The 14,292-nt window shown below is 34.1% G+C and overlaps 2 protein-coding genes across 2 annotated transcripts; one reads left to right on the top strand and one right to left on the bottom strand.

The window, feature by feature from the left end:
- The first annotated feature begins 56 nt into the window (after positions 1-56).
- On the top strand, positions 57-3,043 carry LOC144437218 (large ribosomal subunit protein mL52-like). Its single transcript, XM_078126112.1, has 5 exons — positions 57-75; positions 1,084-1,183; positions 1,365-1,435; positions 2,050-2,114; positions 2,582-3,043. The coding sequence occupies exons 1-5, from the start codon at positions 57-59 to the stop codon at positions 2,720-2,722; spliced, it is 396 nt and encodes a 131-aa protein (XP_077982238.1). The 3' UTR covers positions 2,723-3,043.
- A 748-nt stretch (positions 3,044-3,791) lies between these two features.
- LOC144437217 (cytoplasmic tRNA 2-thiolation protein 2-A-like) lies at positions 3,792-13,484 on the bottom strand. Its single transcript, XM_078126111.1, has 14 exons — positions 13,347-13,484; positions 12,547-12,621; positions 11,843-11,921; positions 10,912-10,971; positions 9,984-10,044; positions 9,179-9,288; positions 8,276-8,478; positions 7,298-7,483; positions 6,664-6,837; positions 5,957-6,035; positions 5,520-5,701; positions 5,112-5,172; positions 4,124-4,182; positions 3,792-3,873 (listed from the first exon to the last, which is right to left on the bottom strand). Exons 1-14 carry the CDS (start codon positions 13,394-13,396, stop codon positions 3,822-3,824), a joined length of 1,431 nt encoding a protein of 476 aa, XP_077982237.1. The 5' UTR covers positions 13,397-13,484; the 3' UTR covers positions 3,792-3,821.
- Between the last annotated feature and the right edge of the window lie 808 nt (positions 13,485-14,292).

Genomic DNA, 14,292 nt, shown 5'->3' with positions numbered 1-14,292 from the left:
TCCCAGAACCCACGGAAGTTGTACTGGAGCAAAGATTTTAACTACAACTAAACAACATGGCAGCCCCCTTGAGAAGTAAGTACGCGCTTTTATTTGAGGAGAATTTGTAGAATACTAATAGTGCTGATTGAAGTATCTGTGAAAAAAAGAACAGTTAAAAAGGTCATACACTTACTAATCGTGGCAGTTACTTTCCTGCGATATTCATTAGTTTACAAAACGTACAGCATGTACACATCTTGAAATCACGTTTTTTTAACCATGCCCCCCCCCCCCCCCCAAGGCCCTCGACTCGAGTATGGGTGTGCTGGAAGTCCGAACCAGGTGACGGTTACATACCCGAGAATTTAGATAAATGTACGCATTTCGCAAGTTCCAACCCAACCCAATCATTGAATATGTTTTGTTTATTGATAAATGATGTCAGAGTTCACTTAATAGGGAATTTATTTTGTAAATCATGTTAATTTAATTTATGTGCTGTACACAGTGGACTTTATAAACTGTGTGAATGGATGCATCTTTAAATCCATTGAAATTCAACATGTTGGTTAGAACCTGGGATAGATTAATTGAATGCGGCTATTCTTTCAGTCAATTATCTTTGTCATTTATATAATGCATAAGGGGAAGGCGTGATGATGATGATGATGATGATGATGATGATGACGATGATGACGATGATGATGATGATGATGATGGAGAAGGTGGTGGTGTATTGACTATAGTTGTGATATTGTTAACTCATACACTTAGAAATAAAGAATTTATGCCCATGACCTAATAATATTAAGATTTGTAGAGAATTGTAATTTTTACTTGAATTACTTTCAAGCTTTTTGTTTTTCTTCTTTGTTGTTCAAATTCTGACTGCGATAAAAATTTCATTAAATACAAAAAAAAGAAAGAAAATAAAGTGGCCATCATAAATCTGAAATATGAGATTATGTGCATCAGTAAGTTTGCACTTATTTCCTTGTTGTGTAATTTTCCAAAATCAATAGTTTTCTGGCCAAATTGAATTTATAGGTTGTGCTGTTTGTGCTCATATTCACTGACCTGTAATGGTATTTGTTTTTTCAGGAATACATCAAGTTTTCTATCTTTCTAGATGTATACAGCTTCAAAGGAGACATTTGGTTACCAGTCAGGTTTTGTGTGCTGGAGGCAAGTGGAGAGAAAGGTGAGTTCGATTGTTTTCATACGTTTTCTTTCAGCAAAAATTTTTCATGGCAAGATACAAAAAGTGAAGAAGAAACCCATTATTATCTTTACACTAGTGATGAGAAACAAATAAGAAAAGGGGTCACGCTAACTTGCAAATTTTGAACTTGTACAATAATTATATTATATCTACTCTACAGACAAGGATTGGCAAGGAATCCAACACATGACTATGGACCACTAGTAGACCTACCAGATTGGACATATGAAGGTAAAATATCTACATTGTAAATAATTAGGTAGTTGTGGCTATGTTCATCCAGTGTTGGGTGAAGCCCTCCAATTTCCATTCTGGTCTGTCTCCTGTCTTTCTACTCCATGTTTCCTTATTCATGTATGTGGTTATTTCATCTCTCTATTCTCCTTTTTTGTCTTTCTCTTCTTTTCCCTGTTCTTGGTTGCCATTCTATGAGTCTCTTGGTCCACCTGGTGTCTTGATTTGTTGATTTATTTACATCGTAAATAGTTCTTTCTAAATACAAATGGTACAATATTCCTCATATTACCTGTTTTGATAAAGTTGTTATTTTAAAGTGGGTATAAATCTGTCTGATGCTCTCTGTTTCTTTTTAAAACATTTTCAATATTGTTAAATAGTTAAAAGGTAAGAAGTGAATTTTACTACATTTCTCCTGTCCATGGAAATGAAGTTTTACAAAAATCTGCATTTAACCAGTATCATACGTGCAAACTTTGCAAGTCTTTGCCCCTTGTAAATATTATATTATACAAAAACAATTAAGGAAAGAGATGTATTTTGGTAACAGATGCAAACTGAAGGTAAATAAAATACTGAACTAGAAAATTATCTGATTATATTTTTAGATGGAAGACCTGCACCACCAACAGAAAGACAAATTATGAATGAACAATACAGAAAAGATATAGCTGTAAGTAAAATGCAAATAACATACTATATAAGGAAAGATGTCACAACTCAATGATAACACCATACCAAATAAGGAAATATGATGTCATAAGTCAGCAATGGCACCATACCAAATAAGGAAATATGATGTCATACTCAGTGATTGCCATATTTCAAGTTAGGAACAATGGATGTCATAACTCAGTGATAGCACCATACCAAATAAGGAAAGATTGTGTTGTCACTCCAAATAAGGAAGTTTAAAGACATGTCAGTGGAGTTATGTTAAATGTGGGAATATTATCGTCATGATTTTGTACAGGAAATCAACCTACTTGTGTATAAATATATATTTTCCTTAAATTTTTTTCAGAACAAAATAGACATTTATGCCAAAGAAATGTTAGTTATTATCACCAACTTGATTTTGTGTAGAAAATACCAACATTTGTAGACCAATATTTCAATATTTTCCTTCTTTATTTTCAGAAAAAAATAGACATTTATGCCAAAGAAATGTTAGCTGCCAAAGAGAAACATGCACATAACAAACAAGTTACACAAGAGATGGAAGAAACAATAAGAAAAAGTAGACTAAGACCAAAGGGAAGTCAGTGGAAAACAAAGTAAGGTGGTATGCAGTGAAGAATTGGATCTCAGTGACCTTTGACCTTCCTTAATGTGTGCAGAGGTGTTTAATAGGCAAGAAAAGAACAAAATGAAAAGTTTGTGAGAGATCTAAGGAATGTCTACAGACCAGAAGGACACCAGTCCACTTTATGGAAATATGTGAAAAGTTTGCAAGTTTGAAAATTCTCAACCCTTCATTTAATGTTTTTCATCACATTTCTTTTAATGATCGAGTAGAATTTGGTTTGTCATCAGACAAGTTTTGTGACTTCAAAATTGATATACTTTGATACTCATATGGTATTTATTGTGATGAATATGAAAAACAAAATAAATGTCATAAATATTCAAAGTATTTGATATTGACGTGACTTTGTCTTCGTTTCCATAATTTTCAGCATTGCATGCTTTTAGAAGGTTCTTTTTGGTCCAGTTTTCACCACATAATAGTAACTTACCAAAACATACAAATGAGCATGGCAGTATATTTGACAATTTAATAGATGCTACTATTCCCCATTATTTTTCTTCATTCAGCCAAGGAAAATCCGAGAGACCAAAGGGGTCCTTGTTACTACAAGTTACTACCCATAGGTCATGAGTATTTTCTGGCTGAATGAAGAAAAATATTGGAGAATAACATAATTATACCAGCCAGTAATATCAAAGAAAAATCAGAGAAAGTAATGGTAATTTTCAACATTCGACTCATATTTCGAACACAGCAGAACCGGTGACGTAGACACGTATTGTCATGACATAGAATGACCAGAGTATAAATTCCATCAATCTGATTACAATCCGATGTAGATGTTGGCTAATCGTTCGTTGTTATTTTACATCGGTATTTTTTGCTTTGACTATAGTCCCCATAGTCAAAAGCAAAAGTTATATATAACTCAACCAGACCATGTGTTATGATGTTACTACACTTAAGACTTGTTAACACGAATACTGGAATCAAAGACTACTCAGAATATTACTGCGGTAAACAATATGCTTTATAAATTGTCAGAATAATTAATTTGCTAAATCTTTATTCCATTTATTTATTTGATTTAAAATTACATCAAAATTAAAATTAATATGAATTCCAGTGTTAGTCAGCCTCATCAAGAAGAAAGTCTTCTATTTCAGCTTTCATTTTTGACCTACAATGGAGAGAAAAGTTTTTTGTTAATTTGTGACAAAATGAACGTGACAACCATGAAATGAATAGTGAGAACTTCAAAAACAGTATATGCAATTAGTATTGACATTACTTACCAATAAAGGCACACAGAAAAATAATAAAATAAAACACCAGTGAAGCCCACTGACCAAAATATATCATAAACTGGTAACTTATTAAAAGTATGACATTTTCCAACAATAACAATGTCAAGGTATAAATATTTTCACCTTCTTATACTTTTTTCCACTTCATCCTTCACATATCTTGGGAGTTTATCAACGTCCTTCTGTAACGAAATCGCAACATTTCAGAATAATCATGAAGGTATGGTGGTTTTGTTGAGCTGATTACAGCGCCACCTAGTGGTCAGTTGCAACTACAGAACACTGCCACCTGGAGGTCAGCTGTAACCAGTGAATACTGCCACCTAGTGGTCAGCTGTAACTAGTAGACAAGCGTTAATGTATACAATCGAATCCTGTAAATTACATATTTCTTAGATTATGGTTGCAAAAGTGCAACTTATGGGTCTTTCAGTCTTCCAAACTACCAATGTCATTCTAAGCACTATGACACACTACTGTTAGATACATTTTTAAAAGCTTATGTGAAAAACAAGTAAAGTTAGAATTCTGACAGATTAATGACATCACCTAAATTATAAATTTTGGAAATAGATTTCTCTCCAACATGTATGCCAAAATTGGCCCTGACACAAATACTCTATGAAGTCTACTGAGTCAAAACAACAAAGGACAGAATTTGTGTTCTGGATAGTAAAGTCAATAAATCCTTGTATAAAGACAAACAGGTGTGCCAATTGGCAAATTAACTCAACTGGCATCTGGAATCTGTGGTTGCCTTCAAAGTCAAACGTTGTTTAGTAATGGTTTTGAAAGGGGCACTCGAATAATTTAATGTATTTTATTAATCATCTCAAAGTAAAATGCACTTACTAATTATCATAACAAGAAAATTTCAGCTTTCATTTGAAACAATGTTCATAAAAGTCAATCTCCCACAACACAAAATGTCACTGAATCATGCGTACTCCATTTTAGTAAAAGAATACATTTTCAAAAGAACCAAGGATACTGTGAACTTTGACCTTTAGGAAAGTTGACTTAACTGATTTGTACTAAAGGTAAGAATGTGAAGGCCACTTGTTATGATTATCTAGAATGGAGAACACAAAGTATTGACAATGTCACTCACCATGTTCCTAAGTGTAACTCTACATCCATAACAGAGGTATTCTTTCATCTGTTCTGGGGTTCTAAGATAAAAAAACCAAAAAAACATTTACAGCAAGAATTGTATTACTCTATCAAATGTTCCAAATAACTGACAGTGTGGTAGCACTGATTGATGTTAAAAATAGAATATTTTGATATTTTTCTTGAAATTATTTATAGAAATATATTTGTGTGCATAAGGTGGTATACTGTTCCAGAACAATACTCTTGTTGTCATAACAATGTTTACATTTGGGAACTTTTCATATCACCAGTTGAATTAGGATTTTAAATTTTAAAGACATTTGTTCTTGCTCTTTAAATCTGAACCCTCGTTCACAATGAATTCCTGACTTTCAATAAAATAAACAAAACCTTGTGAACTTACAAATTAATTTTTGGGTTACTATGGCAACTGCCATCTCCCTGTCCACAGCATTCTGTTCCTGTATCATTACAACACCCTTCATCGGACTGGTTTGTTGGTACGTTATTTGTTTTCATCAGTGAAAGCGAGAATTCTGTTGACTGGAGAGCCGATGATTTGCCAACATCAGTATCTAGTGAAGCCTAGGAGACAGAAAACAAGTTGATAGTTACATGCATAATACATGTTACTTTGTGTGTTTGGAAAAAAATGTGCTGTTATTTCAATATCACAGTGACACATTACTTTGTAATGTTCCTCTTAATGTATGACATTTGTATTACAGTATGTGTTTCAAAGAAAATGTTAAAGTTCACCTTTAGATATGTGAATTAGTGTATAGACAGTGGACTGTCTATGATTTGAACATCAGAAAAACTGTATGTGATCTCACTTACCTGACACAGCACACAGCATTTGTATGGACCTGTGTCACCTGGTGATGGTGATTTACCAGCACAAAACTTTTCCCCAGTTCTGACGATAAATACAAAATATACAAGTTTCCAAGGTGACTACTATTTCAAAGCTTACTACAGTTAACATTTTTTGTGTGTAGAAAATTTGGCATTTGGGAAAAATTCTGGTGTGAGCTTTCAGGACAATTTCACTCAACCATTGATAAATTCTTCTATCGACTGACTTATATACATAAACCAGTGATTTGGTTGTCAAAATTTATTAGTGTTGGGAATAAGTGCTTACTAATGATACTAGGTGATAATGGAAAGCCTACAAATCAACCATTCACAAATGCCCATTAACTGATTAATACTAGCATTGACTGACGCCTTGGTAGTTAGTGATAGTTAGTGCTGGTAATGAGACTACTCACCTGAATACGGTACTAACTGTTGATGGAAAGTTTACTTGTAAACCATTCACAAATGCCTCTGTTAATTGATTAATACTAGCATTGACTGACACCTTGGTAGTTAGTGGCAGTTAGTGCTGGTAATGAGACTACTAACCTGAATACAGTACTGACTGTTGATGGAAAGTTTACTTGTAAACCATTCACAAATGCCCGTTAACTGATTAATACTAGCATTGACTGACGCCTTGGTAGTTAGTGATAGTTAGTGCTGGTAATGAGACTACTAACCTGAATACGGTACTAACTGTTGATGGAAAGTTTACTTGTAAACCATTCACAAATGCCTCTGTTAACTGATTAATACTAGCATTGACTGACACCTTGGTAGTTAATGTTGGTATGATGATTGGTTCAATGCTGTGGTAACGATTGTAAATGGCAATTTCCTTGTGTATAAACTCCCTGAAAAAAATCATTCAAAAGAAATCAATGAATATTAATGAAAAAAATAATGATATTGGCTAAGGCAATTGATTGGCTACAGTATAACCTTTGACCTTGTTTAGTATGCAGGTTGATAGTGGTGTCTAATAAATCATTTTAAGAAAAGAGCAAAATTTTAATTTTTGGTTGTTTCACTTTGGCACAGAATTTAGAAATCATATTGAATCTGTTCAGAGTTACATTTTATAGCAAATCATGACTGAATGATGAATTTAGAAATATAAAACAAGAAACTCAAATTCCAATGGTTTATTTTGCTTATATATGACTAAAGAAGAATCTGTATCTGTACACTACGCATGATTGTCTGTATGTCAAATAAAAGAACTTCTGTATTGTCATTCTCATATACAATTTCATAGACCTATCTGTAGTTCTCTACACTTACAATTTGACTATAACTGAAAAAATATGTTACCTCATTGGTCTAAGAAAGTAAATATCTCCATAGCGACGATCAGCAAAATTGGTATCCAAGGGAACAGCTGCACCCTTTCCCTTAGCAAGATCAGCTAATATACAGATAGACAGGTTAGTGCCACTATTACCAACCATTATTCTATCATAGTCATGTGTCCTTGCGATATGGAGGAGTAATTTTGTCCTATGAAAGACACAAATACAGATCAAGGTTGCAAATCAAACTTTGTAAAGAATGTAATACTGTCAGCAATCTTTGCTATATTGTTGATATTCCATAAACTGCAGACTATCAGAAAATCCTGGTCAAAAACTTTTTCTGTAGTAGTAGGTAAACTATTGTCATCAAATAGATATCACCAGCGTGTACCACCAATATTAAAACATGCACCTATTGGTAGACTGGAAAGTGGTAGGTAGTACTCAATGTAGTACACAATGACTGGAAAGTGGTAGGTAGTACTCAATGTAGTACACAATGACTGGAAAGTGGTAGGTAGTACTCAATGTAGTACACAATGACTGGAAAGTGGTAGGTAGTACTCAATGTAGTACACAATGACTGGAAAGTGGTAGGTAGTACTCAATGTAGTACACAATGACTGGAAAGTGGTAGGTAGTACTCACACATACTAATTTGCATATTCATGTTTAATGATATGAAATGCTGCTTGAATATACAAACAATTTCATGTCATCAACAGATTTATGTCACCATAGCAACTTGAAGTTATTTACACAACAATGCTTTTAATGACATGAGATCGACATATCAACATACTTCAAGCATGAAATAAATACTGGTTGTATTTCTTTACAGCAGGGCTGGTCTTTTACCAGAACCAAGGAATTACACAAAGGCAGAAGTCCTATAGTTTATATACACTTCAGAGAAATGAACATACAAGCTATATTGATATTCAATATGAAAAGATCCCTGATTTTAATATTTATTAAATTAGCATACTGTTTGTACCTTAACACCTGCAGTAGATCTTCTTTAGCTGTCAGTGACTTTGTACTAGCTAGTAGATCTTGTAGTCGTTGTGTTTGAGATTCATCAATTATTAATTTATCCAGACCACTACAAAGATCACTAGATGTCTTCTCATTACTTAGTCTCTCTCTACTGGTTTCACTGTGTTGTCCACCTTCCTCTGAATCCTCTAAATCAAGAACCTAAAATGAAAACGAAACATTGAATTATCTGCAAAATTTGTGTGTATAACAGTACAAGTGTTCAGAATAAACAATCAGTTGAGCATTGTGTGATTTCGACTTCAAAATATTTGCATTTAGCCGCAACAATTATCTTGTGATCTTGTTGAATTAAATTGAATTGAATTGAATTGAATTGAATTGAATTTTGAGTTGCATTGAATTGAATTGAATTGAAATTCATAAAGAGATAAACATACTTATGCAAATATAATGAAATAAATTATGAGTTTCACTTGTTATTTTCATGTAAGGAGCACTGATCTGTGAAAGAATTCTATTGTTCCAGAGTTGTAATTTTAATATTTGTACTTTTTCCACTATCTCACAAAAAGAAAAAGAAAAAGTCACATCTAAAAATACAAATATAATAAAAACATATTCGACAGTAACAGGTATTCAATGAAATTCTGCCTCAAATTTATAAATGAAACAATCTTAACATACTGTAATTACATAATCAATTCTGAAATGTATGATTCTTAAAGTTATTTGCAGTGGTGAGTTAAGTGATAACTGACAAACAGACACAATGTTGATTTCTGTTCTTATGCAAATTGCCACTGACTCTATCCTAACTTTCTGGGAAAGTAAACTTGATAACTTAAACACTAATTACATGATGTAAAAGGCAACATAAACATGTAGACAGTCTACTTACTGTTTCCAGTGATTCAATATGACATGGGAATCCATACTGACTGAAAACTGATTGCACCTTACTGAGAATACTGTGTCTTTCCTCTAGACTTTGACTTGTCACTGCGCCCTCTGTGTTGAGATGTAAACAATCAAAAGAACATTTTCACCAGCAGATCTTATGACTGTGACCAGGATAGGAAAAGGGAATATATTGAATATCTTCCATCATCAAAAGTTATGGTTTTCTCACAAGACCTCTCCTCACTTTGGATCAAAAATACTTGTAACTTTTACCTTGTTTTGTAGTCAATTATTACAGAAGGAGAAAAATAATTCCAAAATTTGACAAAACCAGGTGATATACTAGATGACAAATCTATGAAATCAGGTCAGCTTTTTCCATAATGTGTTTAACCAGAAAAAGTGTGCAGCATTTTATGACAGAACCCCTATGATGTGAGAGTGCAAGTGTGGTGTAGTCTGGGTATTTACATGAGTGCTTGCAGTGGTCTCTGCAGCTGTATTTTTACTTACTACGCTAGTGAAAGTGTAGCTGAAAACACTGCAAGTACAAGTGCAAATACCTCCCAGTACCCACACTGGAACTCACGCAGTATGAGGCTCTGTTATTATTACATATATTTATCAGGAACAGCACATTTCAATCCATCAGAACAATACTATTTCACTTGCATATAATTTACATACAGGTACGCCATAAATGTTTTCAGCATTGCACTGCAGTGCAAATTCTACTAGTATGTGTGAACACCAGTGTAAATAAACACTGGTATGTATGTAATGATACATAGTAAAAGATTTACCATCAATGTAGACGACTCCAGGGTGAAATCTTAATTTCTTGTGAGTTTCTTCATTCAATCCCTAACAAAACAAGAACAGAATAAAATTACAATACATAAATTTTACTCAGTCTAAATTAAATCAAATTGTGTTTAGTTTGTGTGAAATAGCATGAGTGAGTGATTATGAACAGTCAGGTGAACACTAAACTCATACATTGGTAGACTACTAGTAACTGAGAAAAATAAATAAAAATTTACCACGTTTTCCTTCACAAAATTTGAAATAAATAACAAATTCAAAACATTTGAAGATTATGAGACAAAAAAAATCTGCCAACGGGTCGACTGGTGACTAGTCTAGGTCCAGACTGGCCATATTACGTACTCAATGTACTCTGTTACTATCTCCTGTCTAGTCAAGGCAGTTACGAAAGGTGTTAAATTGTGGTGCTCCCCTGTAGTGAGTGAAGCACCAAGGGCGCATGTTAGTAGTAATCCATCACAAACTGACAGGCTGTTGTTATCAGACTACACTGATACGCAAATGCCCAACCAGGACTCCACCTCCAGCCTGTTTAAACTAAAATCCCATGGAGATGCCACGACATCATCATGTTTATATGAACACGGTTGGGGGGAGCACAAAAATATGTGATCGAACAACTGCCTTGACTAGACTGGAGATAGTCTATATTTCATTCATAGGACAAGATTCAAGAAGATACAATGAATAGAAAACATAAAGATTCTATTCTATTTTATTCTATTCATACAATTTTCTTCATTTATGTGCTAGATAATGTGTGTTTATCATTCAAATATAACACAATGTACAGGACTGATGACACTCCTGTACCAAAGAGGAAAAATTAAACATTGTGTATTCTATCAAATTGCTTCTAACACATACACATCGTAGAGAATGACATCACCTCCTTGTACCTACCTCTTGGACAAGTTTCAGCATTGCACTTGAACTTTGACCTCCAGAGAATGCCAGTAAAACCTGTCAATGTAAACCATAACACATAATGAACTTAAAATCTTTAAAACTATTATCTTATTTAGATCATGGACATTTTTACTTTACCATATCTCTACACACATTATGATATACAAGTCGTACAAAAGATAACCTATAATGTGAAAATAACAGTTATGAATGACATCAGTCTGATTAAAATCTGATGTTGTGAAAGCTGAGAGCAACTAGATGTCTTTATTTACCTCTATTTCTATAGTCAAGGTGGCGATCACTCCAGAACAAAATAAATGACACAAAACGATGGAAATAGAGATAAATAAAGACATCTAGCCGCTAGCTTTCACCACAGCAGATTTTAATCCGATTGGCATGACATGTAAAGAGAGCACTGGACAAAATACTGTAATACATAGTTTACAACACAATTCTTTCAACTGTCTGAATTTGATTGTCACAGACTGTGCTAAAACTACCCACTTGTGATGAGTTCCTCTATTAACATAATACAGTGTCATTATCAAATCACTATAAAGATAAACTGTTAATGCTATCCTTACAAACACAGCTTGTTACATAACAACACCAAGCATGGACTGAATTCACAGTTTTCAGTGAAGCTGAGACAGGCTAACTCGGACACTTTGTCGAATTTAGTTGTAATATCATGTTTGCTAGTCTGGAAGATACAACCTGCTGAACAACTCTATCGGATACCACTTCAACCTGATTTGGTCTCAGAGATGATGTATCACTCAATCTACATGTTGGCATGTTTTACATGTACATGTACGACTGTAGACACCATGTCTGATTATAGTAAGAAAGAAGGGAGTGTTTTTCACCTTTCTAATTTCTACCTGATTTCAATCAATAAGATCAATAAAAGACTTACTTTTTCACCATTCTTCACCAACTTGGATTTACCAATTGTGGATCGGAATTTATGGATGAAATATTTCAAGAAACATTCCCTAGAAGTCAAGAAGTAGGAAAGTCAACAAATATTTGGTAAATATTACATGATAGTTACTTATAGAGTTTTGTATGATGTCTCCATTATACACAACCTATGTTGTCCTGGTAACAGGAAATACATTTTACAAATGAGTGGTGACAAGATATCATTCTACAAACTACCATTTTTTATGCATTACTGTATAAGTACGAGAGAAATATTTCATGTAATTCTCTAAATATCTCAAGACAAGTAATTTTGTACATGGAATATATGTATCATCAGTCTACATGTGTGTGCAGTCCCAGTGTGTTATTTCTTACCCAGGACCTACACCATAATTATACAGACAGACAGATATCATGCACAAGCCATGATATCATCTTTGAACAGAAAATATGGATTTATACCATAGTCGTTCTACATCACAACAACCAATGTCTACGTCATTCCAAACATTCAAAATTACCATTACTTTTCTCAATTTTTCATGAATTATATGTTTGAAAATGTATAACTATATTAATCCCAAATAATTCTCTTCATTCAGCTGGAAAATGCTCATGACCTAAGGGTTTGTTACTACTTGTCATGTGGCTCATAGTGACAAGGCCCCTTACAATAAATTCTAGTATTCCTACCTGCAGAAAGCAGAGTTACTTGATTTCAAACTAATGACAGCAGATTCTTCACATTTCATACATGTCGTACTGAGACTGAAAACATAAAATTATCAGGAATGAAAATTTTGATTCAGCCATTTCACTTTATAGTGTGTGTAATATGTGACTGGTTGTACAATAGAGGAGTGATAGATTCTTCACTTTTTATTTATCTCTTTTTCTTGTTGTCATGGTATTGAGTCTTTTGCCTTATTTTCTTTCCCTGTGTTCTGTTACTGTTTGATACCATATGTAAATACATTGTCCTGCTTGTGGACCAGTAAGCTGGGAACAACTTTCAGAGTGTCCCTTTTTGAGGAGAGGAGGAGAGAAGTGACTATGACTATGACACTGACACTGACAGAATCAACCACCCCCCCCCCCCGGCTCTGCAAGCAGGACTATAGTATTAGTAATACAAATACCATGGGTGTATCTACTAGTATTAGTGTGTATGCATGTAATTGTAACCATGGATGTATTAGGGGGATCCATGTTGTAACTGTATAGATCACAGGCACTTGACCGTTGACGTTGGAATTCTGAGAGATATGAAGATATAAAAAGAACATAATATCACGTCAATATTTCTTTGTTTTGATTTTACTCTCTTTTCTCCCAGATATCCACTATGCAGGTTTGAGAAGCGTTGTCCCTTCCCATCTGTTACACTACATCAAGTTGATCAACGCACTAGTACATCAACACACGTGTGTTCTGTTATCATAGACGTAAATATGCCAGCACTACCGCACAGTGAACATGACACTTAGACGTACCTTGATGTGTGTTTTGGCATCTCATCATCTCCATCCTGTACTTGACACATCTTGCTACCATGAAATCTGTGAGAATTACACCTACTCTAGAATTCGCGTATACAAGAGCTGACGATGATGTAAATACCGAGTAACCGGAAGTAATGTGCCGGGTTTGTATCGTTTCTGTTTGTTGGCCGGTTACTCAAGTAAGATTTCCTCGCGTCTGAAGAGGGCTCCCTCTCTATGTTTCGCTTGGCGCTTATCCCTGACATGTAAAGTTGATCAATCTGATTAAAATCTGATGTTAGATAGGCTGATTTTCCTGTATTTACCTTTATTCCATCGTTATTGCGTCTTTTACGTTAGTTTTTTTTGCGTTCGCCCAGGAAAAAAAAAACTAACGTAAAAGACGCAATAACGATGGAATAAAGGTAAATACAGGAAAACCAGCCTATCTAACATCAGATTTTAATCAGATTGAAAGTTGATGTGCCGTCGATGATGTACATTGTATTTTACTTGTCAGAACACTTTGTATATACGGAGCCGGTAATGAGTTTCATTGACTGAAGTTAAAGGGCCTGGGCACAGCCTGTAAATTTGTGGGTGGTTACTCTTTCACCACATGGGCTCAGGCTTAGTTAGTTAGTACTTATGTTTACGAAAACACTTTAAAAAAAAAAAAAAAAAAAAAAAAAAAAAACACCACCACCACCACCACCCCCCACAGGGGCGTGTAATATTCCATAGATTGTTGTTTTCCAGGTCTAAAGACTAAATATAACAACCTTTTGATTAATATATATTCCTACATGTAAAGGGAAGAGATATACTACTAAGAAATATGTTTTGTTCAAATTTGAAAGGTTAACGAAACAAGATGACCACCCTTTAATATTTCTTAGTAGTATAGAGAATGATACATTTGTAGCAGCAAGATTCGTACGATATTTTCCTAAGAAAA

Source organism: Glandiceps talaboti, chromosome 7, assembly GCF_964340395.1.
Source record: "Glandiceps talaboti chromosome 7, keGlaTala1.1, whole genome shotgun sequence".
Classification (NCBI taxonomy): domain Eukaryota; kingdom Metazoa; phylum Hemichordata; class Enteropneusta; family Spengelidae; genus Glandiceps; species Glandiceps talaboti.
Note: the sequence above shows the minus strand (reverse complement) of the source record. Positions and strands in the feature narration are given on the sequence as shown.